This window comes from Phyllopteryx taeniolatus, chromosome 7 (assembly GCF_024500385.1).
Source record: "Phyllopteryx taeniolatus isolate TA_2022b chromosome 7, UOR_Ptae_1.2, whole genome shotgun sequence".
NCBI classification, from domain to species: domain Eukaryota; kingdom Metazoa; phylum Chordata; class Actinopteri; order Syngnathiformes; family Syngnathidae; genus Phyllopteryx; species Phyllopteryx taeniolatus.
The window spans coordinates 3,297,632-3,323,391 of record NC_084508.1 but is presented as its reverse complement, the minus strand read 5'-3'; the positions used below and the strand labels follow the sequence as shown (position 1 = coordinate 3,323,391).

General features: G+C 43.7%; 1 protein-coding gene across 4 annotated transcripts; it reads left to right on the top strand.

Moving 5' to 3' along the window:
• The first annotated feature begins 955 nt into the window (after positions 1-955).
• On the top strand, positions 956-16,926 carry lmo4b (LIM domain only 4b). Of its 4 annotated transcripts, none has more exons than XM_061779255.1 (5): positions 956-1,048; positions 5,722-5,974; positions 13,153-13,249; positions 14,520-14,675; positions 16,374-16,926. In XM_061779255.1, the coding sequence occupies exons 2-5, from the start codon at positions 5,727-5,729 to the stop codon at positions 16,380-16,382; spliced, it is 510 nt and encodes a 169-aa protein (XP_061635239.1). In that variant the 5' UTR covers positions 956-1,048; positions 5,722-5,726; the 3' UTR covers positions 16,383-16,926. The 4 variants fall into 4 exon arrangements, with proteins under 4 accessions (XP_061635239.1, XP_061635240.1, XP_061635237.1 ...); XM_061779256.1 differs by lacking the exon at positions 956-1,048 and adding an exon at positions 1,276-1,484; XM_061779253.1 differs by lacking the exon at positions 956-1,048 and adding an exon at positions 1,671-1,854.
• Positions 16,927-25,760: the final 8,834 nt, after the last annotated feature.

Sequence of the window (25,760 nt, the reverse complement as noted above, 5' to 3'; positions counted from 1 at the left end):
AAGGTGAGGGTGGCAGTGGAGTTTTGCTTCTGGGATATTATGCAGTATGTCCCAACAAAATAAGCTCAAACGCAGTGCTACTTTGGCGTCATTAGTAATTTTGTAACAGTGTCTTTATGTTAAAATTCTTTTGTTAAGAAACGTGTTTTTTTTCTAAAAGACCCCACGAACCGGTCTTCACCTTCTTCTATCCTAAAACCAACGACGGCAATGATCCCAGCCAATGGGGTCTAGCCTTCCACCCAACCCCCAGAGGTCTTTAATGAGGTCGCAAATGACAGACGAGCGCCTCGCTGCAATTACCCTGTGTGCCAGACGATGGCGCCACTCGACGCAGATAATATATGTACACGTTGACGCGTGCCAGGATTTGGTACGCCACACTTCTGGAATGTCACGTAATAAACGCATTCTGTGCGTTTCCATGGAGAAGGTAAGTAGGGACAATGCGATCCCATGGAGAATATAATTTCAATATTGATATCAATCAAAAATGCATTGACAGTATTAACAATAGAGAGAGAGTAATTGCAATGTTTTTGTGCTCCAATAATGAGCTCCGCTCGCTCACTCTCCCTCGCTCTGATTGGCTGGCTGTCGCCGATCCACACCGCCCCTCTTCACTATCTCGGCTCCGATTGGCCGTGTCACTGACGTCACGCAGTCAGAAGGCATTTTTCCAGGCGCTCGCTTCCTTGTCGGAGACGAACAACGCGAGGCGAGTTGTGTCCCAAGCAGCTTCCGGACCGGAGAGAAAAATCAGCGGTGTCATCCGCACTTCGCAAGCCGTCAAAGGCGCGCTCCGCTCGGTGTGAGGACCATAACGGCGAGGCGGCAGACTCCCGAGCTTCCTTCCGTCATGGACTCCGCGTGTTCCCGACACAACCGAGCATCGAGGCAGTAGAACGGTGGAAATACTTGAACTCAAAAACTCCTTTACTTTTTTTTTTTTTTTTTTTTTTTTTTTTTTTTTTTTTTAATAAACACGTCAACGAGCACTTTTTGGACTGTATCTCGCGCTCGTTCACTTCACAACACTTTAAACTAGGTGAGTTTCCTTTTGTTCTTGTTGACTGAGTAAATGTTTAAATGTAGTTAAAGGCTTTTTTTTCTTTCGGGGATTTTGGGGGGGGGGGGCGAGGGGGCGAACGTCACTTTTTTTATTTATTTTTTTATTTTTGGTAGAAAGTACGCTAGCTGACTTTTGCTAGCATGACGTTTTTCGTCCACCATCTAACAAGACGGCGCACTTACCCTGATTAATTTGACTTTTAGCCCACGTTATCTGCCGCGCTCTTCAAATTGCCCGGCCGTGTAATTACCAGAGCGAAGTTAAAAGCTGCACTCCACCGTCCTCCCTCTCTCGTCTCCTTCCCCTCTCTGCGTGAAACTTGACGATGGCTGCGTGTTGTTTACCCGGGGAGTCACTTTCAGGTCGCCTCCTTCATCCTCCTCCTCTTCCTCAGATGTAATCAGCTCTCAAGGTAGGCTGCCTGCTTTGTCCCAAAGAGCCATCGCTAATGGCTTCAGTGAATGCACCCACCCACCCCACACCACCGCCCCCTCCCCCTCCTCCTCCTCCCCCTCCTCCTCCTCCTCCTCACGCTCTCCTCTTCCCCAAACCCAATTAGCCTACCTGCCTTGAGCAAAAGATTTGGCTTCCTCGCCAAATCGGAGGCGGATTACACTTTTAAATGACATTTAAAGGCTGCTTGACGCAAGAACGCTTGGCAGTCTAATTACGAAGAGTCACTGCAAAGGATGTCAAATCCCGGTGAGGAACGAGACCCCGAAGAAGGGCAGAAATGACCGATAAACGCCTCCCACGAATAGATGCCTCGCTTTCCTCAGCAGGTAACAAACAAAATAACAGAACAAAGTCTTGTATCCAAAAGTGACGGCGATGGATGGAGAATCGCGAAGGAGGGCAGATCGGTCCCCGGAACGCAGAATAAGACTCCTCCGTCAAATAGACGGCTAACTTTTCCTTAGCGGGAAACGAGCGAAACAACAAAAAGTCGTATTTGGAAAAGTAACGGCGAAGGATCGCGAATCCCGACACATCCAGGTGAGGAACGAGACGGCCAAGAAGGGCAGAGATCAATAATTAACGCTTCCCTCAAATAGACGCTTCACTTTTTTCCTAGCAGGTAACAAAAACAAAACGGCAGCAAAAAAAAGTGTAAATTCTAAAAGAAATGGCAAATAATGGCGAATCTTTGCTCATTGCGTTGAGGAGCGATACAGCGAAGAAGGGCAGATCGGTCGTCGAAACGATAAATACACGCCTCCCTCAAAAAGATGTCTAACTTTTTACTGGCAGGAAAGAAAGCAACAATTGAAAAAAAAAAAAAAAAAAAAGTACCAGGGAAGGATGGCGACTTTCGCCCGCGACATCATCTCCGTGACAAACAAGACGATGAAGAAGACCACAGATGACGATTAAACGCCTCCCTTAAATAGACGCCTCACTTTTCACCAGCTGGTAAGAAATGCAACAATGACAAAAAAAAAAGTCTTATTTCGCATAGTAACTGTGAAGGATGGTGAAACCCAGCACATCCCTTTTAGGAACGATACAGATCGGTCCCTAAAACGATAATTAAAAGCCTCCCCCAAGACGGGATTTCCCATCAGGAAACGGGCGTTGTTGTACTTTACAGCGTGAAATGCGGAGCTAACCAAAACAGCAGTCCCTACTGCCTGTGTAGAGACTTCCCGCATGTCCCTTGCACACTATTAAAGATGATCTCTCACGATGTTAACCACAGTTAGTTCTCCTAAATTTGAATATACGGCCACTCCACAATGTTATGGCGTCCAACTGTCTAAAACAGCAGCTCCTATCATCTCTCAAATTAATGAAAGTTTGGAGACTCTTTTGGCACGTTGTTGATCGGTACCCTGCCAATAGTCTGTTGTGACAATTAGCGTTCCTGTAGGCTCTGTGTAGTCACTCCACAATGTTGTGCATATCCATTGTTGTGGCTCATTGCTAACCGGAACAGCAGGCTTATAAAGTGTAAAATGAATTAAAGTGAATGCAAAGTATTTTGTACTGCAGTTAGCGCTCCGGTTGACTCGGACGCGGGCACTCCGCAATGTTGTGCATGAAACGGCAGCACCTGTCGAGGCACCAAAACAGCCTCTGGCGAACTAAAGTGTCGAGTGTTAAGGATGATCCTGTGCTTTGCGGAGATGGCATCCTTGGTGAAGATTAGCATTGCGACACAATGTTGTGTTTCCAGGTTTATTTTCAGGGGACCTACACAACTTATTTCTCCCAACCAGTCTGCCTCAGTTCTTGTTTCGCTTCAATTCCCAAAAATAGTTCATATTTTTCAGTAGATTCTGACATGATGGCTCCACAATGTTGTGTACGTCCATGTTTATGTTCCAGAGGGCAATGCCACTTACTAGTTTGGCCCTGTTATCCTAACCTTCTGACATTCTGCTTCATTTCCCCCAAATCTTTTTAATATTCTCTTTTTTTAGTAGACTCTAGACACGTGGTCACTCCGCAATGTTGTGTGTCAATGTTTATATTCCAAGGAGCTAAGTTATCCCCCAGTTATCCTATTGCCATTTCACTTTATTTCTCCCATATAGTTCCTTTTTCCATTAGACTCTTAAAATGTGATTTCTCCACAATGTTGTGTACATTGTTTGTGTTCCAGGGAGCTCTGTGACTTACCCGATTAGCCCAGTTTACCTTGATTCTTGACGTTTTGCTTAATTTTTCCCAAATATTTTAAACATTCATCCTTTTTTTTTTTTTTTTCCAGGAGACTTTCGATATGTGGATGCTCCATAATGTGGTATACGTCCATGTTAATGTTTTAATTACATAAGTTATTAGTTCTACCCAAATTGCCTCGCTTCTTGGCTTTTCTTTCAAGTCTCCAAAATATTCTGGTCTCCCTTTTTCTTGTAGACACCGACCTGTGGTTACTCCACAATGTTGTATAAGTTTTTTTTTTATGTAAGAGCTAATCCACTTCAATGTTCCTCCCAGTTTGCCTCACTTCTTGACGTTATGATTCATCTTTCAAAAATATTGTAAATATTCTTCTTTATTTTTGTGGACTCCCGACGTGTGGTTGCTCCACAATGTTGTGTAGGTTCATGTTTATGTTCTGCTGAGCTGCTTTATGTGACTTAATAGGTTCCTCGTTTCTCGCCAATATGCGTAGAGGCTGTCTTTAGTGACAGTTAAGCGTTCCAGTCGACAAAAGATCGCTCCACAGTGTTGTGCATGTCCATTAGTGATAGACCGATGTTTTTGGGGTTTTTTTAGGGCCGATACCGATTATTGGTAATCAAGGGGGCCGAAATTCGTTTTGCGGTAAAAAGGAAAATATTGGCATCCAAATTTGAAAACACTTGACTTAATTTAAATGCCTTTAAGTACATTTACGAAACAGCTTTTCAAATTTGCAACATGTTACTTTTTTATGATTTATTATCATCTTGGAAAGTATGAATATTTGTTTTAAAATTCTAATAAAAAGTGCAGGGAGCTCCCAAATTGAAATGAGTAGTTCCCTAGAGTTTCATAAAGTAAATAGAGCGTTTTGAGTTGTTGCGTGCACCACAAGAGTAGGTCCCCTTTCCACCTGTCGATGAGTTTCAGATGTAGCTCATCCTCAACGCGGCTACTGGCTAGCAGCCGATCACCAGTGCGAGCCGAACGGCTCATCAACACGACTGCCTATTGTAGCTGTCTCTGTCATTCCCGCGTGTTCATATGCAGCTGCCTGTAGCAGCAGAAATAGTTCAGCCATTATTTCCACACAGTTTTAGCCATGAATGCTTTGCTGTCAAGCACGCGCACAATTCTCTAGCAGTCCCCTCAACGGTTGTGCTTCCCTGCAATAAAACAGAATTTTTTTCTCTCTCTCTCACACACACGCACACATTCTTACTTTTACCACTGACTATTCCCCTATCATGTTTCAAGTGGTTAACCACTGTGGTTGACGTGGCAAATTAGCAGCTAGCTGTGTGTGGGCCTGCGAGTTAACCTCTTCCCCCGTTGTCTACTAGCGGGGGTTAGCTCAAGGCAAGGCACTGGCGGCTTTATTTGTAGTGCATTTAATACACAAGGTAGCTCATGATTGAAACTACATTTACTCTAAGCAAATTCAGGCGATTAACACTAACCGGCACACCTGCAGGGACTGCGTGTGTTTATTTTATATAACCTTAATGGGCTCATAGTAATGTTACAAGTAGTTGTGTGTTGCAGAGGACGAGGCTTTATTCCAATTTATGTAGTCTGCTGCCTTAACTTCCCTTTGAAATGTATCATGTCTCCATTTGGTAAAACTTTCTTTTCTCTGTCCCATGTGTGCGAGACTGAGAGCGTTGCTCATGCATTGCACGACTTTTACTTCATGCTGATTGACTGTTACCCGTGCAGTGGCTGTACAAGGCGAACCAATCAGGTGGGCGGTACAATGCTGGAGAGAGAAGTCACATACAGAGAGGCTCGCTTCGGCAGCATCAGAGCCAAAAAAAACCAGCCTTAAATTATCGGTCATCAGATTGAGGGGGGGCGGTGGGCGATGCCGATATGAGCCAAAATGCCAAATATCGGCCCAGCCATTAATCTGTCTATCACTAATGTTCATGTGTGTTCTGTGTGAAGTTTTTCTACAAAAGAATGAATGGCAGCTGGCATTGCTAACGTGGAATCGCGTCTATTTTTTTTTTTTTTAGGGACGATGGTGAACCCCGGAGGAAACGGCCAGCAGCAGCAGCCGCCGCCGTCGATGTCCGGCGGCTCACTGCCGTGGAAGCGTTGCGCCGGCTGCGGCGGCAAAATCGCCGACCGCTTCCTCCTGTACGCCATGGACGGCTACTGGCACAGCCGCTGCCTCAAGTGCTCGTGCTGCCAGGCGCAGTTGGGCGAGATCGGCACGTCGTGCTACACCAAGAGCGGCATGATCCTCTGCCGGAACGACTACATCAGGTACAAACGAGCCGGCGCTCCCGCAAAATTGAGCCGTAGCAGAAGGAGACGCCTTTTACGTGCTTTCATGCTACGACGCGGCATACCGAAACGTTGCGCGCGTTGTTGCTTGTTTCCATTGCTCACCAAAACAGCAGTTCCTGCGGCAGCATGTAAACATCCAATCGGCTGAATTTAAGTGAATGTAAAGCACACTTGGTGGCAATTAGCTTCCTAGTAGACTTGATATGTGGTCGCTCTGCAGGGTTGTGTGTGTGGTGTGTGTGTGTGCACGTGTGTGTGTGTGTTGCTAACTAAAACAGCAGCCGCTACTGCAGCATGTAAACAGTCTCTCAGATGAATTATAGCAAGCTCTAAGCATCTTTGGCAAAGTTTAGCAATCCGATCAACTCTGACGTGTGGCCGCTCTGCAGTGTTTTGTGCGTCTGTGCTTGTGTTTTGTTGCTAACCAAAGCAGCGGCACCCTCCGCGCTACATGCCGCCTTAAGTGGTCGGTCACCAAAAAGTCGGTCTTGGTTAAAAATGAATTTGAAAGCAAAATATCGTCTCTCTTGAATGAAACGCATATGCTCGCTTGTTCAACACGATCAATGAAAACGTCTTTTACTCGTAATGTTTTAAACATGCAAAAAAACGTAAAGACCGTCACAACTTGATATAAAAACATTTGTGTTGTCTTAGTGGTGACGTGTTAGGCCATAGCTCCTGAAAGTTTACTTTATTTCCTCCAAGCTAAAATAAGAGTCCAATAAATCACAGTGATATGATATTTGAAAGTGAGGGCAACGACAAAGTGTTTTGTCATGATACTCATCTGCTTCCATGGAGACAAGACATATTACAAGTGATAATGTTTGTTTTATTTGAATACTTTTTGGTTTGCAGCAGCGCACCGAATTTGTCTTCGGGGTCTTACCTTCTGCCTAGTTTAAATTTGTTTGTCTACATCAATAATGATATTAAAGAGTTGAACGCTGAGCCCACTCCAACTCTGTCGCTAACCAAAACAGCAGCACTGTAAACAGTCCCTCAGCCCGATTAAAGTGTGTCTTGATGCATTAGTTGGCGTTCCCATCGGAGTGTTCGAGATGATCTTGCATTACGTTTGCGACAATTAGCATTTCAGTAGACTGACGTGATCGCTCCACCTCTTCGCAAACGTGCATTTTCAATCAATTAAAGTGATTGCTTCGCGTCTTTACCGGACAACTGAAGTGATTCTTTAACCCGCCATTGCTTGCCTTTCTTTTCTTTGAAGGTTTATGTCAGGCTGGTCAACTATCCGTGTCATGGTATCGGGGGTCTAGAACGTAACCCCCGTGATTGAGGAGGGTTTACTGTACTTCCTGTGAACGTTAGACCCATTTAGTGGCTACAATGTAAAATTTTGAATCTTTCAAGTTAGTAATGTGTGTCCACAATTGAATTGAACCGCCCACCCCCCCCTCCCCATGTTATGTCTGGGGCTCTGCACGTAAAGTATGACAGGTATGGTGTCGCGGCACAGGCGACTTGAACGCATGAAGAGGAAGTCAATGGGACACTTGATTCGTAATGGGACGGTAACGCCATTAAAATAAGCAGGAGGAGGGTTTAGATTCACCTTTCCACTTGTAGCCAGCTCAAACAAAGCTAAATGCATGTGATGGAAGCGTGGGATCTCTGCGGAGATAAAGCAGGCATCCGACAGTGAGTCTACACAATTAAAAGCTTTAATTATAGCCGCACCCCCCTCCATTTCCTTTTAGTCCTGATGGGTTTTATCTAATGAGATCTGCTCCCTGGCTTGTATCCGCTCGTGCGCTGACGTGTCCGAAATGAATGAGAGGCGCGCGGGCAAACAAAACATTTAATTAAGCAAATTGGCTTTTGAGAGGGAGCAGCAGAGAAAGGCAGATAGTGAGGACGGATTATTGCCAAGGCCATTTGATGCTTTTTTTTTTTCCCCCTAACCTTCCTCTCTACCTCATCTTAAAGGGACAGTAATGTTGTTGATTTTTTTTTTTTTTTTTATAGATTTTTTATTTATTTATTTTTTTCTCTCCCCCATTCCTCGCCTGGGTTTCCCCACTTCAAACCGCGTGAACCGCACCACACTGAACGCAGCGGCCGTTTCATCCAAAAGGAGACTTGAGGACCGCTGCAGTGAAGTGGAGACTGTGGAGTAGAATAGTTTGTTCAGTAGTTAGCTGGTAAATCAATTCCAGCATTGGGAAGGCTCTTGGCAGCTATTTGAGTATAATTTCAGTAGCGAAGGATCGAAGTTTCTCTGTCAAAGTTATCAAATTTTCAGTATCAAAGAATCGATATTTCCGTATCAAAGGAGCGACATTGAAGTATCATAATTTCAGTATCGGTTGGTATGGAAGGAACTGTATACCTGTATCACAGGGGTGTCAAACTCCTTTTTGTCCCTTAAAGGGCCGTTATGACTAAAACCATATAAATGCTTAATCACCTCTCATAGTCTTACATGTACACAACAAATTGATAGCTAGTTTTGAAATCATAAGTCAAGGACAGTAGTTTGTTCAACTATTGTTCCAAGTTACTGTAAAAAAGTGCTTTTGGTAAGAAAATAATGCTTGGAATATGTCAGCGTTAGTGTTTATTACATATGGCAATTTGAAATGTTGGTACCGATTTTAACAAGAATCGTGGAATTTGATGCTGAATGTTGGCTTATGTGGACATGGAAAATGATGTGGCGGGCCGCATCACCGGGCGTTGAATTTGGCACCTTTAGCTAGATCCAGTTCAGTTTCGGAAAAAAAAAAATTTTAATATCGAAGGATCAATGTTTTAGTTTTCACTTTTTATTTAAGTATGGAGGTGTCATTTCAGTATGAAAGCATAATGATTTCAAAATCAATTTTTCAGTGTTGAAGTATCATTTCTCTCAAATTATTCCAGCGTCAATATTTTAGTATCGCAGGATCAATATTTCAGCGCAGATTTGTTTTCGTTATTAAATTACGCTATTGATATTTCAGTATCGAATGATCACTATTTCAATCTGTTTTTCAGGATCAAGGCGTTTCTATTTCGGTATCGGCAGATGAATATTTTAATTGAGGGGCTAGTTTTTCTGTGCCGAAGGGATTGCTTTTTCACTATCAAAGTATCAATATTTCAGTACCGATGTAATGATATTTCCGAATCAAAGGATCGGTAGTTACTGAGACAAACTAGTCTTGCGCGACGCTAACGTTAACGCTGGCGTATGTGCTCACTTCAATGCGTTTGCATTAAAGTGCCTGATTTCAAATGTGTTCAAAATCCGCCTCGAATCCTGTCAACAGCCACCACAAGCAAATGTTTGGGGATGGTGACGCCTTCTGTCTCTGAGGGAATTAATTTGCTCCTGGATTCAGGAGAGAACACCGCCTCCCACCCCCCTTTTAATTGAATAAGCCGAGGTAATTAAATGGCACTTTTCCAATGGAACGTGTGAGGTAAATCTAATAGTTGGTTATTTAATATCACTCTGAAGCCTGCTCGAGCGCCGTGACAGCGGCGGCACGACGTGAACTATTAGAGCCCGGGCGCGCGCGGGATCTCAGGGAATTAATTAAATGGCCGCGCAATTTAGCGGGAGCGTTTATCTTGATTTGTCATAACGGAATTAATTCCGAGGGCCTTGCACTCGCTCGGCGGGGGCCCGATCTGTTACTCGGAATCAAGCGCGTGTAATTTGGCCGTCCGCCGCAGCCGCCCTCCTCCCGAAACACGTGCACAACACGCACGCACCCCCGCCCCGCTAACCTCTCCCCCCCCCACCCCCCCACTCTAATGCACCTCCTGCCATTATGCAAAGCCGCGCTTCAGTTTCAATATGGCCTCATGCTTTTAAGGTGCTTTGGCCGCTGATGCACAGAAGCCTTTTTAATGGACTGTGTGTGTGTGTGTGTGTGTGTGTGTGTGTGTAATTTTACCCCGCTCAAAGGCAAAACTGAACGAGCCTGGCGTTTACCTGACAGCCGCACTGTTGACAGGCTGCTCGCCGTGTTTTCTTCTTCTTTAATTTAATCCTCACATCAGTCAAGATCATGTTTTAGTAAGAGAGGTGGGGGTGGGGGATGGTTGGTCTAGGGGGGATAAGAAGCCCAAACAGATGTGTCGCCGCAATTAAAGGGTCCCTCGACGTTAATTACGTCGTCCCGGCGTTGGCGTGCCACCCGGGCGCTGGAGTTCAGTGGCACTCGAGGCCATTAGAGCCCGACTTCAAATATGGATGACCGCTTAATTGTGCACACAAGACTCTTAGGCTGGATTTACACTGAATGTCGTAATGCCCACTTCTCATTCAGGCCGGATTTACACTACATGCTCCAAGCCACAACATTCCCAATTTTTGAGCCCAGTTCAGTATGTCGCAGCAGTGTTAAAAAAAAAAAAAAAAATCACGAGTGTCTGGAATCCAAATCAGGCCTTAATCATACGTCTGATATGAATGGAGTATATTATGTCAGTGCCAGCCTAACATCAAAGTAATCTGAGTGTAATATGAAAAGTGTGGAGAAAAGCATTTGCATTGAAGGCAAAAACATCCCCTTCTGAAATCACAATTTTCAAATGACTATTAAGAATATCTGATTAATAATTGATATTCATTTATGTGAAGACAGTGATCATGTTAGTGATTTCTCACAAGGGTTAGAAAACACAAGTATCAATATGCAGCAAGTTTATTTCTGCGAAAGAATTGTCCTCCAAATATGGTTTAAATATGGAACATTTAGACTTCAGGAGTTAAACCAACATTTAAGGGAGAAGGGGGGCGGGGGGGCACAAAGGGACTTGAGTTGTTGCTGTCAGGTTTGGGTGGTGGGCCGCCAGGCCCGTCACGTTTGCGTCACGTTTGTCCCAGTTGAAAGCGCCGAGCTGGCACCATTGTCACCATCAGCCTCCAGTTAATTAGTTTGTGGAATTGAGTTTTGATGGAGCCTTTCCAAATCACTCCGAGACTAAATTTGCTGTTGTCTTCTTGAAAGCAGCCCGCCCCCACCAACCAGCCGCCACCCCTTTTCTTCCTTGCTGTTCGCTCGGGTTGGTGAACCTCGTATTAGCTCATTACTGTCACGTAAAAAAAGTCTCTGAATATGTCCGAATTAGAAGTTGGGGGGTGGGGGGGGGGACTCTTCTCTTCCGTCATGTTTACGCCAAACAACTTAATCTGATCCCGTCTGTCCCCCCCTTTCTCCTGCCTCACCCCTTTTTCTTTTTTGCCGCCCTTCCCGTCGAAGCATGTCAGATGCCGCGCTCTTATTTGATTGCTTAGGAAAAGTGGTGTGATAGAGCAAACACCCGTTGAGATATGATGACAAATGGCTCCAGATCCCAGTAAATTACTTTCTGCTCAAATCGAAATTTCATTCAGTTTGCTGCTCACTGAGATGAAGTAATCTAAATTGTGGACTCAGAAGGAAGATAGAAAGGAAGCCGTAGCAAGCATTTCATTATCAAGCGGGGGGGGGGGGGGGGGGGGTCGAGTATGGAGGGAGGTTTGGAGGGGGTTGACGAAAGAGATGAGTAGAAGCAAATCTAAAGTGTTGACACCGTGATTGAAAAGGTTAACCCGTGCACAATATATCAAGCCCACTCGCCACGGCTTTCTAATGGAAACACGGCGGTGAAAGAGCGCTCCAGACGTTCCCAATGGCTGCAGCCGCCTGGACGGGCTGAGGACGTTCCTGCTGCGACACGTTATTAGCTCGTAGGAACAACGCAATTTTGTGTTAGTGTCGTGATGATGACAAATGGCAGCGCAGTAGTGACAGAGCGTGTCTAATGGCCGCTACCGCCTGGACGGGCCGCAGACACTTCTGTTCCGACGGATTATTAGTTTTGTGACGGTTTATGACTCGCCCTTGACAATACTGATCATTGCAACCAGACATGGCCGCCACCGCCTAGACGGGCTGCAGATGCTCCTTTTCCAACACGTTAGCTGGCAGTAAGCCCTTATTTTTGAGTGTTCCTTTCCATGTTATGATAATGACAAATGTCATCTTTCCAGTTAAAGCAAGGCAGCAACGTAGCATCTTTTGACATTCCTAATGGCCACTACCGCCTGAACGGGCTGCGGATGCTCATGTTTCGAGGCATTATTAGCTCGTAGGAACAACCCGCTTTTGTGTAACAGTGTCGTGATGATTTACGGCGTGCCATTGCTAGTCCTAATGGCTGCAACCCAACGTCTCTGCCTTGATGGGTTGCGGATGCGTCTTTTCCAACACATTATTAGCTGTCTGATTTTTTTTTTTTTTTTTTTTTGTTTGTTCCCTAATCAAGATGATGAGAAATGGCAGCTTTCTAATGGAAACATGCCAGTGACAGAGCGCTCTAGCGAGTCCTAGCGGTTGCGTCTGCCGGGATGGGTTTGGGACGCTCCTGTTTAGATGCATTTTTAGCGCGCACGAACGTCAGGTTGCAGCGTTACGATGCCGTGGTGATGAGAAATGGCAGCTTTCTTGTGGTATTGAGTGGGGGCCCTCAACGGCACTAATGCCTGCCAGTGCTTCTGTTTCAATGAATTATTAGCGCCTAGGAATGTTCAGATTTAGTGTTAATGTGTGATGGTCATTTAGCGATTGCCCTCCACAGTCCCGATGGCACCGACCAGACGCCGCCGCCCGGATGGGCCGAGGAGGCTCCTGTTATTACATCACAGCAACGTCAAGATTTTTGAATTGCCGTTTCGTAATGAATTTCACTAATATCTTGAAAGGAGAATGGTGTAGTTCTTGCATACCGTTGACACCCCTGATGGCCGCAACCAGACATTGCTGCCTAGATGGTCTCAGGGCGTTTTGATGCATTGTTAGCTCATAGGGTTGTGGACTCTCCTGTTATTAGCTGGCAGTAAGAACGTTGCCATGTCTCGGGAGGAGAATGGCCGTATACCTACATACACAAACCACCTTCCAGTCACAATCCTAATCACGCCCACAAACCGACCCCTCTGATTAGACGGGCTGCGGGTGCTTCTGTTCCGACACAATATCAGCTAGCAGGAACAGCTACGTTTTTTTTTTTTTTTTAATATAAATAATGTCATAGGATTTATAAAGCACCTTGACATTCTCCATGTCCGCAACCTGGCATATCTGCCTCGACGGGCTGCGCACGTTCCTGTTCATAACTCACATTGACGTCCCCTTCTTCTTTCCCGTCAGATTATTCGGCAACAGCGGTGCTTGCAGTGCGTGCGGTCAGTCCATCCCCGCCAGCGAGCTGGTGATGAGGGCGCAGGGCAACGTCTACCATCTCAAGGTAAACTCTCAATATACATCCGTCACGTTTGCGTCATGACGGCAAAAAGTTAGCTCAGCCGCAGATGCACCAAGCCACGTTTCCACCAAACGGTATTAAAAAAAAAAAACGATATCAAAGTGACAATTCTCTCTTGGCCAATCAGCAGATAGCAGTGCATCTAACTGCACCCTTCCGCAAGTGTGCCAAAGTGCACGAGTGCGCTCAGCATTACTGAAATGCGGGACTGTTTGGATAGGATGCTATAGGACTCTTTGCAATTGGTAACATAATAAAAACAAAAGTGCACTGTACCATACTCAACCGAACCAGACCGCTTGGCGGTTTTTGACTGTCACTTACTTAGAAAAGGGATGTTGATTGCTGCTTTTACTGTGTCGTGTTTTTGAGGTTTTCTTTTCCAATGGACTATGCTTTAAAACTATATTTATTATTATTTAATACCATAGTAAATGAATAGCATTAAAAGTTATTTAATTTCATTTTACGAGGTATTAAATTCTTATTTTTGGCCAGTCAGTCTGTGTTGAAATTTGTAATGTTACATAATGTAACCATGTACCAAAATTTGGTAACTTGCTTTATTGTAAATGAAATACAAAAAAATGTATACTGTAAAGATAAAAGATTCTAAAATTGTTTTATTATAATTGGTTATTTTACATGCATTTTAACATTTATTTTCTACCCTTGACCCAGTTTCCGCCAAAGATGGACATTTATAAAAAAAAAAAAAAAAAAAAGCTTTTTTTTGGGGTGGGGGGGTTTGTTTTTTGTAGTTACCGGTAGTTTATTGCAATATAAAAAATCTTTTGTAGTTTAAGCCTTAAAATACCCTCCCACATGCTGTAATCCCATTGAAACCTACAGTATTTGACCATAGTTTCCGACCATTATTAAACGTATTTCAATACAAAAATCATGCTCTAATTAACAGAGAACTCACGGGATCTAGCGGGGCTGTTATATTGTGTGGATTCCTGGCCGCTTACTTTTACTTCGAGCCTTTACAAGGTCTATTAACAAAAGTTTGGGCATTTCTGTGCCAATGATGTCATCTATTAATAGTCTACAGAGTTTGTGTAGCTGTGGAAGTCAAAACCGGTGCGTGAAGGTGACCCGTTTAGTCGGAAACCCCTCATGAGCCTCATTAGCGGCTCCCCAATTGAAGGTCGTTAGTTGGAGGTAGCTGTTTTTTTTTTTTTTTTTGCTCCAAGGCGTCAAGACCCCCACTTCTCTTTCCCCCTCCCCCCCACCCCCGTCTCTCCAGTGTTTCATTTGCTCCACCTGCCGGAACCGCCTGGTGCCGGGCGACCGCTTCCACTACGTCAACGGCAGCCTGTTCTGCGAGCACGACCGACCCACGGCGCTCATCAACGGACACTTGAGCTCGCTGCAGACCAACCCGCTACTGCCGGACCAGAAGGTGAGACCCTCGCGCCCGCCCGTATCGCCCAGCCCCTCGAGTCCTCCAACAGTGCCTTAATTGGTTCCGTGACCATGCTCGTAACGCAAATCACTCCTGTCTCATATCAATTTTCCTCATTGAAATGAATGTTAATGCCATTGCCAAAAACGCACCCAAAAATGTTAGCGTTGTAGCCTTTATCGATGCCTTCTGTATCAGTATTCTGTGTCCTCAAAGTTGTCGTGCGTCTGCCAGGTGCGGGGTGTCTAGTGAGCCACCCCCGCCTGTCCCCCCCTGTTGACGAATAGTTTTTGACCGGGAAACTATTGCAATTTGGTTGGTATGTCAGTCACCACATGAGGCACGAAAAGGTCTCAAGGATCCATGTCCGAAATTGAAAAGGGAGTCGGCCATTTTGGTTGAAACCAGCATTTCACACTCAAGTGGTGCCCCCTGGAAAGTTTGGGGGAAAAAAAAAAAAAATCAGCCCCTGGGACCAGGTTTTCGCTGATTACCATGAAATTTGGACCCACAAAAAAGTCTCAAGGACCTGTGCCCGAAATTGGAAGAGAAGTTGGCCATTTTGCTTGAAAACAGCCATTTCACAGTCTGTCGGATCACCTAGTAAGTTGGAAAGTCAAAATCAGCCCCACCTGTTTCTCTGATTAACATGAAATATGGTGGACGTGAGTAAGCGGGATGGATGTATGGATGTTTGCCTAGCATATGTCTAGCTAGCCAAAAGGAACGCATGAAAAAGTCTCAAGGACCCATGCCGGAAATTGAACAGCCAGCCATTTTGGGCAAATTCCAGTGTTGAAGTGTGACAATCATTTCGAGGAGTCGCCATGACGTGCGTAATTTACCCTCACAAGGTCATATCTTGAACTTCTGTCCCGTGGCGGGAATGACGTGTTAATGAGCGTCTTCATCCGTTTTCTCTGCCCACCTAGGCTAAGATGCGTAGCCTGGGGGCGGCGTGATGTGATCCGTACTCTGCCATTTGAAAGCAAAACAGAAGACTAATCATACGCGAAGGACGCACCGGTTCCTCATTACGCCCGCAGCAGATGTAATCACGTCGGCCAGGAAGAAAAATTACATTGCGGTTTCACCTTGAGTGCTTCGGAGCGGAGGCGGCGGCGGTGGCGGTGCGCCTTTAAATCCTCGCCAGCGCGCCGGCCTTTTCAGGGGCCCGCGGATTGAAAGTGCTACGAAGCTTAATTGTGGATGTCTGTTTAAGTCGTGCTAAACAGCGGGGCCTTGTTGCTTATTGATGCGCTTCACGTCCATTGGAGTGAAATGTGCTGCATTATTGATGCTAAAGTGCACTGCGATGGTGGATATTGGCCACGCTGCTTTAATTATAGCACACATGCACACACTTATTAAATAAACACAGAGACCACAATGTGTTTGACTCCAGTACCCCGCCCGCCCCCCATTTGTGTAAGTAAAATGAAGCGGCCATTGTGATCTTGCTAGTTGAATAAGCTAGCGCAAACGGTGTATGTAAAAGCACTGCGGCCGTGCTAGCTGGCAAGCAGTGTTAACAAAATATGCCCTGTGATAGCACAAGCTGACTAATGCTAACAGTGTACATATAATTCGAGGTTGACTTCTATTGTGCTAGCTGGCTAATGCTAACTGTGTGTAAAAAATAGCAGCGTGGCTTAGACCAAAACGTGACTGACGCCTCTCTTCTCCCTTATTCAGGTGTGTTAAACGGATGCCACGCAAGAAAGCAGGGACGTGTGCCTTCATTTTAGCCCCTCACTCATCCTCACCACAGACATTTTGTGGACCTTTTTTTCCAAACTCTCCCCAAACCTGGACGGGATACTTGCACTTAACGAGGCGGGACGCCTAAACAGAGAGACTCTCCAGGAAGAGATTCTGACTTTTTTCCTAAATTTCGACGGTGTCATGTTTTCTATTGAAGCGACATGATATCATTTTCACGATGTGGCCGAATTGTGAATTTTTAAAAAAAAATTTTTTCTTTTCTTATCTGTTGTGTCAAACGATGGCCACGCAAACATACTTTGTGTATTTGTATGTACAGTATGCATGTTAATGTCGTCGTCCCAGCACCTTCCTCCCTTTCACACCTGAAAAAAACTGAACAAATGCTCCTAGTCAGTCATTCAGTGGTGTAGTCTCCCGACATTTAAATGCCCGACAAAAGAGATGAATTTATTTGTGATATTTTCCGAGATATTTGCTCCTCTGTGGTGTATTTAATTAATAAAAAAAAATTATATGGCCAGTTTACTGTATTTTGAAATGGCTTTATTTATGAACCAGTGGCTGTTTTTGTAGTCTACCTTCGACAAGCGCAGGAGTGATGTAAGAAGGATCAACACACGCACACTCATCCACAGCAGTGAGCGCCACACCAAGTCAGCATGATGTCAAGCTAGCAGCCAATGTTAGCCAACTTACCTTCAAAATTGCAGAGGTATGATGAGATGTGATGCGTCTATAGGCGACTCCACACTGGAAATTTAGAACTGAAAAAGCCTTTTTGGGTTAAAGGTGAAAGATCTTCAACAAACAAGAACAGTTCAGCCTTTGCAAATTTGCAAGTGACCATGCTACTAGTCTCATTTTTAGTCAAATATTTCCACACACTTGAGGCACCGTTGCCAGTTTGCCGTGCCGACCTTTTGATTTCAGCGAGGAGTCTGTTATTGATGCCAAAACACGTGATTGGCAATGAATCAACTATAACCTGTAATCGTTGTTGCACTGTGGTGAAGTTGACCAGTTGACTAGTCTGTTTCAAGCATTCGTTTTGGCCTGATTTCCAGGGCTTCTATTTTGATTCCCACTAGTAAATTTGCCCGAACGCACCCTGATCGTAACCAGATATCCGGCATCAAAGTTTGGTTTCGAGGGCTCGCCATGCAGCGGTGGTCCTTGCCCATTGGCCATTTCTCCAGCTCCAACTTCACGACCACGGTGAAGACTGATAAGCACGCGTGGCCTCTTTGTGCTCTTCGCCATTCATCACCCGACCCGGCCGACACAAATGGAGGAAAATGTCCCTTTGAAAATTCAATTAGAGCGAGAGGGAAGCGTCTTTCTCTCGCTCCCTCTTTCTCCCGCACTCTCACTTGGCAGCCGCAAATTGAACGTCCTATTTGCACAACAAATTGCTGTTTGAAGTCCTCGCAGGACCTAATGGGTCTGAAGGAGGAGCACCCCCGCTAATGGGCCGACGCTTATCAGCCGCTCGCACGGGACGAGACCTCCATGTGAAGTGTGCAGCCCCTTGACACGCGGTAGGTAAGAGCGCTTTCAACGCACCCAACGACGGCTTACTTTCTTTTGGCATTTTCCCACGAACTAAAACGTTTGCCAGGGGGCTTCATGAAATGTCAGTGGTCAAGAGTTGCAACGATCTCTTTGAACGGCCCATTGGAAAAATTTGACCCCCAACATCAGTTTTACCCATCGACAAGAAACTGGGAAAATATGTCTATCGTAAAAAGATGCAGGAAAAAGTCTGGAGAAGCCATGCCTGAATTGGGGAAAAGGAAGTCGGACATTTTGGTTTGAAGCAGCTCTTTCGCATTAAATTCCGAAGATCGTAGACTGAAGAACTCCCATTAGGGACGTGGCTGTGGCATGGCAATAAAATTTGATGATCATTTTGATAATCGGCACGTCCAACAACACCGCAGCTCTGCTTAGCTTTTGGTTTTGACGTGACAAGGAAATGGCGGACCCAAACTTGCTAAAATGTTTTCTTTGTAGTTGCTTTTTTTTGGACAAAAGTGAAATACATGTACAGTATATTATTTACTTACACGATCACGAATGAAACCTAAACATGGGAAATATCTTTGTTAGCGCTTGAAGACATCTTGTGTAAAACAAAAAAAATTCCACATGGACTTCTTCAAAATAACATCACTTCCTGTGTAGTTTTCCCAAAATAAAGCCTTACCACACAGTCTACATTCAGCTTGTTGCAAAGTACAGAAAATCTAAACAGCCATGTTGTCACATGAAGAAAGAAACTTTCCAAATTTGTACTACTTTGACAAGTAAAAGTTGACTTTTTATTAAATAAAAAAAAAAAAAAAAAAAACGGAAAATAGTGATGCTATAATATACTGAAGACATTTGGGTTTTTCAGATCAAAAGATGAGTATGAGACAAAAGGTCAGAATTCCATATTTTCATCTCAGTTGTATTTTAAAGAAATAAAAAATAGGCTATACAAATAACAGCAATAGTAATTTAGTACATAAAACAATAAAGCATAACATTAAAATCCTAAAAATAAATCTAGATTTATAATACTGACAAAATATTCATACAAGAAATTATTATAATTAAAATAATACAAAAAATATGTTATTCAAAAATATATAGAAGTAAAACATAACACTAAAGACATTTGAAATATTGCCCTTAGTGTTTTATTGGTATTGTTGTTGTTCTCAGCAGAACCATGACTGGAACTGGACACACGCACACCTAAAGCCAAGTCACAAATGCATTAAGGTCGACTTGATCCCAAATCAAACAATCTGACGGGATAATTCCGTGTTGAATTTGCACTCTGGCAGCAACGTCCGGCGACCGCTTAACGCCAAAACTGCCCTTTTATCTATTTTATTTCTTTATTAGTCCGCATTAGTGTGCGTTCAAAAGACTTGGGAGCATCGTCATCATCCTCATTTAGCTGAGCCGCTGATTTCGACCGCTCACCAAAAAGCAAATGGAGCACTCAGGTGCTTCGTGGCGGGCCGACTCCACGGGCTGCGGCAGTGTGACGTGGAAAAAAATTCATCATGACAATAATCTTTCATGTTTATTTTGGGTCCGATTTGGACTTTGGTTTGTAATCCACGTCCTAACAGCATTATGTCGTGCCGCACCACGCTGGATTTTTCCATTAAGAAATCCGCTTGCGTCCATTAAGCTGTTTGCGCGCGCGCACACACGTATTCACACTACTTTTTGTCAAAGTCAACTTTGTGAATGGGTGTCTCAAGTTTTGGTGCAATTGAATTCCATGTAATTGAGACACATTTGGATTTTTTGCATTTTAAGTAAATGAGTTACACGTTTGTGTAATGAATTTACCTGTTTGTAATTTGCATTTTTTTTAAATGTATGTAATTCAAATATGTATTTGGATTTTCATATCTGGGTTTATGTGTTTCATTGGTATAAGTCTTTGGATTTTCGTGTAGCTGTTTTGTTATTTTTATATTATATTATTTTGGGGATTTGCAGTATGCATTTGCCTTTTTGAGATGTTTGGATTTAAGTATTTGCGTAATTGATTTGCGTGTTTGCATAGTCAAGTTACGTGTTGGGATTCACGTGTTTGCGTTTTAAGATATTTGTTTGGATTTACACATTTGTATTTAAGTATTGGTATCTTTGATTTGTTTTGTTTCTTTTATACACATTAATAATCAGGTTTTTTGCAACTGATTGTTTTTGTTTGCACGTACATGTTTGTGTTTTTAAATTGGGATTTATGCGTTTATGCATTTAAGAGAGTACATGTTGGGATTCACGTTTGCGTACCCGAGAGATGTTTTTTGAATTTACGTCTTGGGATTGTGAAAGGGTTTACATATATGGTTTGTGTAATTGTTTATATTGTTGTTGTATTATTGTTTATATTTAGGGTTAGTCTTTTACAACCAAATGTTTTTATTCCAAGAATAGAAGTGGTGTTAGGGGTGAGCCCTGAGGCACACCCTTGGTTACAAAGAGGGAAAATCAGGTGAGTTAAAAAAAAAAAACGGGTCAAGATTCAGGACTGGAAGACGAGTCAATCATGAGTGTCGTCTTCTCACAGACGATCTGTCAGGTCGTCGGCTTTGAAGCCGGCCGGCGGTGTAACCCGAGACCCTCAAAGACGCCCTTAATGGCAGCCTTAATGCTCTTGATGATTGTCTAATGGTGGACAAGGTGGCGTTAAAAAAAAAAAAGTATTGTGAGTTTGGCCGAGAGCATGACACAGAAACTGGATCCGTCCATTATGTGCGCTTTTTACTAAAAAGGCTGCTGACAAAAAAAAATAGAAGCTCGTCTTACAGCATTGAAGGTGGAAATGTACGCACTCAAAGACGGCAAAAAACAGCCGCTCGGATACGTTTACTAACACTGATATGTTAAAGAAGGTCACTAGTACAAAGTTGAAGCGCTATAATAAAACGCTGGATTTACACGTTTGGTTTGATGTGTTTGCGTAAGTGGATTTACAAACCCCAATTCCAGTGATGTGTAGACGTGTAAAATGTTAATAAAAAAAAGAATACAATGATTTGCAAATACTTTTCAACCTATATTCAATTGAATACACTACAAAGACATTTAGTGTTCAAACTGATGAATGTAAGGTTTTTGTTGTTGTTGGTTTTTTCAAATATTCCCTCATTTTGAATTTGATCCCTGCAACACGTTCCAAAAAAGGCTAACTTGCATATCTGTGAAAACACCAATCAGAATCAGTAATCCTGAAAGGTACATACAGGTTTTGGAGCAACATATGCTGCCATCCAAGCAACGTCTTTTTTTCAGGGATGTCCCTGCTTATTTCAGCAAGACAATGCCAAACCACATTCTGCGCGTTCATATCTTGTGTAATTCATATATGCGTTTGTAATCATTTGTTTCCCAATCTGAATTTATGCATCTGTCTAATTAGTATATGTTTAGATTGACATGTCGGGAGTTATGTTTTTGTGTAATTGATCAACATGTTTGGATTCCTGCATTTGTGTAATTCATATACAGGTTTGTATTTACATATTTGAATGACCGATTTAGTGTACGATGATGTTTGGAGTTCATAGACTTGTTTTAGGTTTTTGTGTCACTGGTATCCGTTTGCGACATTGTGGATTTTTGTTTTATTCTCGTGCTGGTGTTTGTTTGTAATGTGTGGCGGCTATCATGAATAACTAGCGAGTGGAGAGGAGATGCGCGTAGCCTCCGTGTTGTTCCTCGGTGTAACGAGCTGGCTCATAAATAAATGCATGGCCCTAATTAGCCGGAACGATCGCGACTTCTTCTGGAGATGACGACGTAATGATGATGAAGATGTAGATGATGATGATGATGATGATGAGGGCATGGGGAGGCGTCCTTTTGGAGCAGATGCTAACCTCCAGCAGCTCCTTTCATGTAAATCTATTAAGCCGTCCCTCACCGGGTGCTGATCCTTTTGCGCCTCAGGCCGCCAGCTGGACCCCCGGGAACGCCAATAATCTGGACCGGGTACCATCAAAACACCAGGACGGAGAATGTGCCTGAACCCCAAAAAAAAAAAAAAAAAAAATGGCATCTGAAAACTAACATCAGAAAAGTGGCAAAGTTGATCAAAGCACACGGGCTAAATGGACATTTGTAGCTACCGTGGACACTTTAGCTGGTTATAATTAAAAACAATTATATCTGAAGATGATCTTGGACAAGGAACTTGCTCTCGTTTGACCTCGGCTACCGCTGACAATTGACCTGGTTCTCATTAAATATCATTTGACATTTTACCGAGTTATCGTTCAAAATGAATCTGGTTCTTTGCCTAAACATCTGACGAGAACCGGCCTAAAATGACATCTGAAGATGATTATCGGAAAAGTAGAGCGTTAACAAAAAAAGACACGGACTAATCTGACCTCGTCCACCGCATCGTCGACATTTTACCTGGTTATCATGAAATATATGGCAATTGTAACTATTGCAATATTAGTCATTCGAACTGCTCTAAGTGCTAGAGGACTCTGCATCTTTTGCACAATTGTCCAAAAAAATAAAAATAAAATGTACCGGCATTACCAGACAACTAGCAACCCTTTATTGCTCAGTGACTGTTTTTTTTTTTTTTTTTTTGTTTTTTTTTGTCAATGTCTTTATGTCTCAAAGTGTTCTCTGTCAATTGACTGTCTTGTTGTCGTACTCGAGCGGCTCCAACTACCGGAGACAAATTCCTTGTGTGTGTTTTTTTTGGACATACTTGGCAAATAAAGATGATTCTGATTCTGATTCTGATTCTGATATATAGGCCTGGAAAGGACATCAGGCAGAGATCGTTTGGTGAGTTTGACGGTCATTCGGGCGTGTTCCGTCGCGATCGGAAATGCTGGCGGAATGGCTCTCATGTTGCGTTCTAAGTTACACTCGCAGGCACACGCGCGCGCAACGCACACACACGTCAACATTTGTCCGAAGCAATTTGCCGAGTGCTGCGGATCAGTGGCAGTGCATCGGGGCCGGACATTAGCAATATTAGCGCACCGTATGCGCGCCCTGTCACCTGATGCTCAAGGTCACCTTCATTAAATGCCCGCCCTCTAATCAAATCCCGTACAGCGACCCGTTTTATTTATAGCACACACACAGAAAATAGCATTTGCTTGGTTTAATGTGATGGCAGGAAATAGGATTAAAGACGCAAACAAATTACCTAAGTGGAACGCTCTTTGAACAATGAAGACGACATCTCCCGCCGTTATTGGACTCTGACGCCGCCGCAGGCTCGCAAGACCCTACAGTACCACCGTGTCATACAGTCGCAGAGAAAGTCAGCCATCTTGGTTTGAAGTTGCGCTTTTTGGGGGAGAGTCGTGCCATAAAAATAAACGCATCCGGCACCCGTGTGTCTGACTGACACGAAGGCCGGCACACGTTCATCACGAGAGGACGCACAAAATTTAAATAAGAGCCTACGCTGTGAAAGATACGGGTCGTCGCCTGTTTTGATTTGATGGTGCCGTTTTGTGGGGGGGTTGATTCGGGTTATTTTTAGGGTTCGAACCAGCGACGCATACAATGTAGCGTAAAACGCAGCATGTATCCGCAAGCTCTGACTTGGACTCAAAAGTGTTGCGTATGAAGAAGGTTCTTCACTGAGGAGAGCCATACATCGCCTTCCACGGTTTGTCAGTGTGCCACCTAGTGGTGACAGGAAATGTCCCCCCAAAAATAATGTAACCGCTGGCCAGCTCCCACTGGGAAAAAAACAAAAACAAGAAAAAAAAACAAGCGCTCGGCCTTAAAAGTCGTCATCCTCAATCCAATCACTTTGTCTCGAGTAATTAAAATGATTATCTTAATGAGCTTAATTAACTACATTTGACTACGGGACACAGCCATATGGCGGTGGAAAACAAAGACGGCAGCTAATTAAAGTTAAAATAATGCAGGTTTTAATTAACTCAACCCTGAGGCGTCAACATTTTCACATGTATCCCAGCTGATAATTAAAAAGTCCTCCTGCCCAAGCGGCATTTTTTGTCCTCCTCCTCCTCCTCCTCCTCCTCCTCCTTCTCGTTGTCGTAGTCGCAAGCTAATTAAATCTGGAAATAAATTAGCAACGCCACAACGCTCCAAATATGAAGATGACTTCACTTTCTAATGAAATTAATTAACTGCGTTGGACGGACGGAGGCTCGTCCGTCAGCCTCGGGTGGCGCATTTACAATTGGAATGGAGATGCGGCTCTCTCGGCCAATCACAATGCAGATATAGCGATGCCCCCCACACACACACCTCAAAGAATGTAGCCTGTAGCATCTGAAGTAGCACATAGCATGTAACTTGTAGCCTTCGTGTAGCATATCGTGAACCACGTAACATTGTATGATACAGGCTACATTATGTGCAATGGGCTACATTGTTTGAATGTGATTGGCTAATTCTGAACACTTCCCATGTTATAAGAGGGTGTGCACACTTGTGCAACCACATAATCTCAGTTATTTTTTTACTTTCCCTCTCTAAAATTTTATTTAATTTTATAATTTTTTTCAAATAAGTTGTACAGGTTGTACAGCAGTTCACATTAATGGTGGAAAATGTTTTGATATTATTTGGCCTAATTTATTTTTCATATCACAAAAATCGGACATTTGAACAGGGGTGTACAAACTTTTTGTATGGACTATCAGAATTCGGATTTAGTGATGCCCTCTAGATTTTAGACCGAGAGAGCGGGAGAGCTGCCACAAAGCCATGCCAGGACCAGCTCCACAGCCTGGGAAGGTCTCCGTGCCAGCCTATTAGTGAAGACCCCCTCCCCCCGTGCCCATCCCCTCAATGACTTGGCAGCTCTGGGGCGTGACGCTGTGTCCACAGAGGAGGCACAAACATAATTATGTGTAGCCTGTAGCGCACAATGTAGCTGGTAGGGTACAATGTACCATTCAGCTTGTAGCATGAAATGCTAGTACCATTTGTAGCCTGTAGCACACAATGTAGCTGGTGGTATAGAATGGAGCATTTAGCTTACAGCATACAATGTAGCTGGTAGGACACACCGTAGAATGTAGCCCACAATTTAGCTGGTCCACTGTAATGTAGCATTTAGCCTGTAGCATGAAACGTATCCTTGGTAGCATATAGCCTGCATTTAGCATGCAGCGTTCAAAGTAGTTGGTAAGATGCAATTTAGCAAAATAAGGAATTTAATCCTTACCGTTCGTGTGTATTTATGTTACCGTATAGTTTGTTAAATTATTTAACTGTTGGGCTACATTTATGTCGCTATTTATTTTCAGGAAACCCTGATTGTGGGTTATGTGTTACGCAGTGACCTCACTGTCATTTTGGCTGTATGCTAAGCGAAGCTAGGCTAACAGCTACCTGGTGGCTTACCTGCTGTGTAAGCTCATTGAAGCTTCTCCCTCTGCAAGCTGATAAAGCTTCCGTTTTCCTTGTGCTACTCATCGGAATACTATGTCATGTCGAGTGTAGCATGTAGGGCCGCATGCATATGAAGCATATGAAGCATATGATGTAGCATATAGGCCATAGCATACAATGTGGCATGTAGTATTTACAATTTAGCATGTAGTTTGTAGCAATGAGCATTTAGCATGTTACATGTGTAGCAGCATGCAACTGGAAAGTATTGTATAGCTTGTAGCAAACAATGTAGCACGTAGCTTGTTTGTAGTATACAATGTAGCATGCAGCCTGTAGGATGCAACGAAGCGTAGCGTAAAATGGTGCATTAGCCTGTATTCAAAATGTAACGTGTAGCTTTTAGCATACAATGTGGTATGTAGCATTCAATGTAGCATAAAGTACAACATATGGCGTAATATGTACCATGTAGCGTGG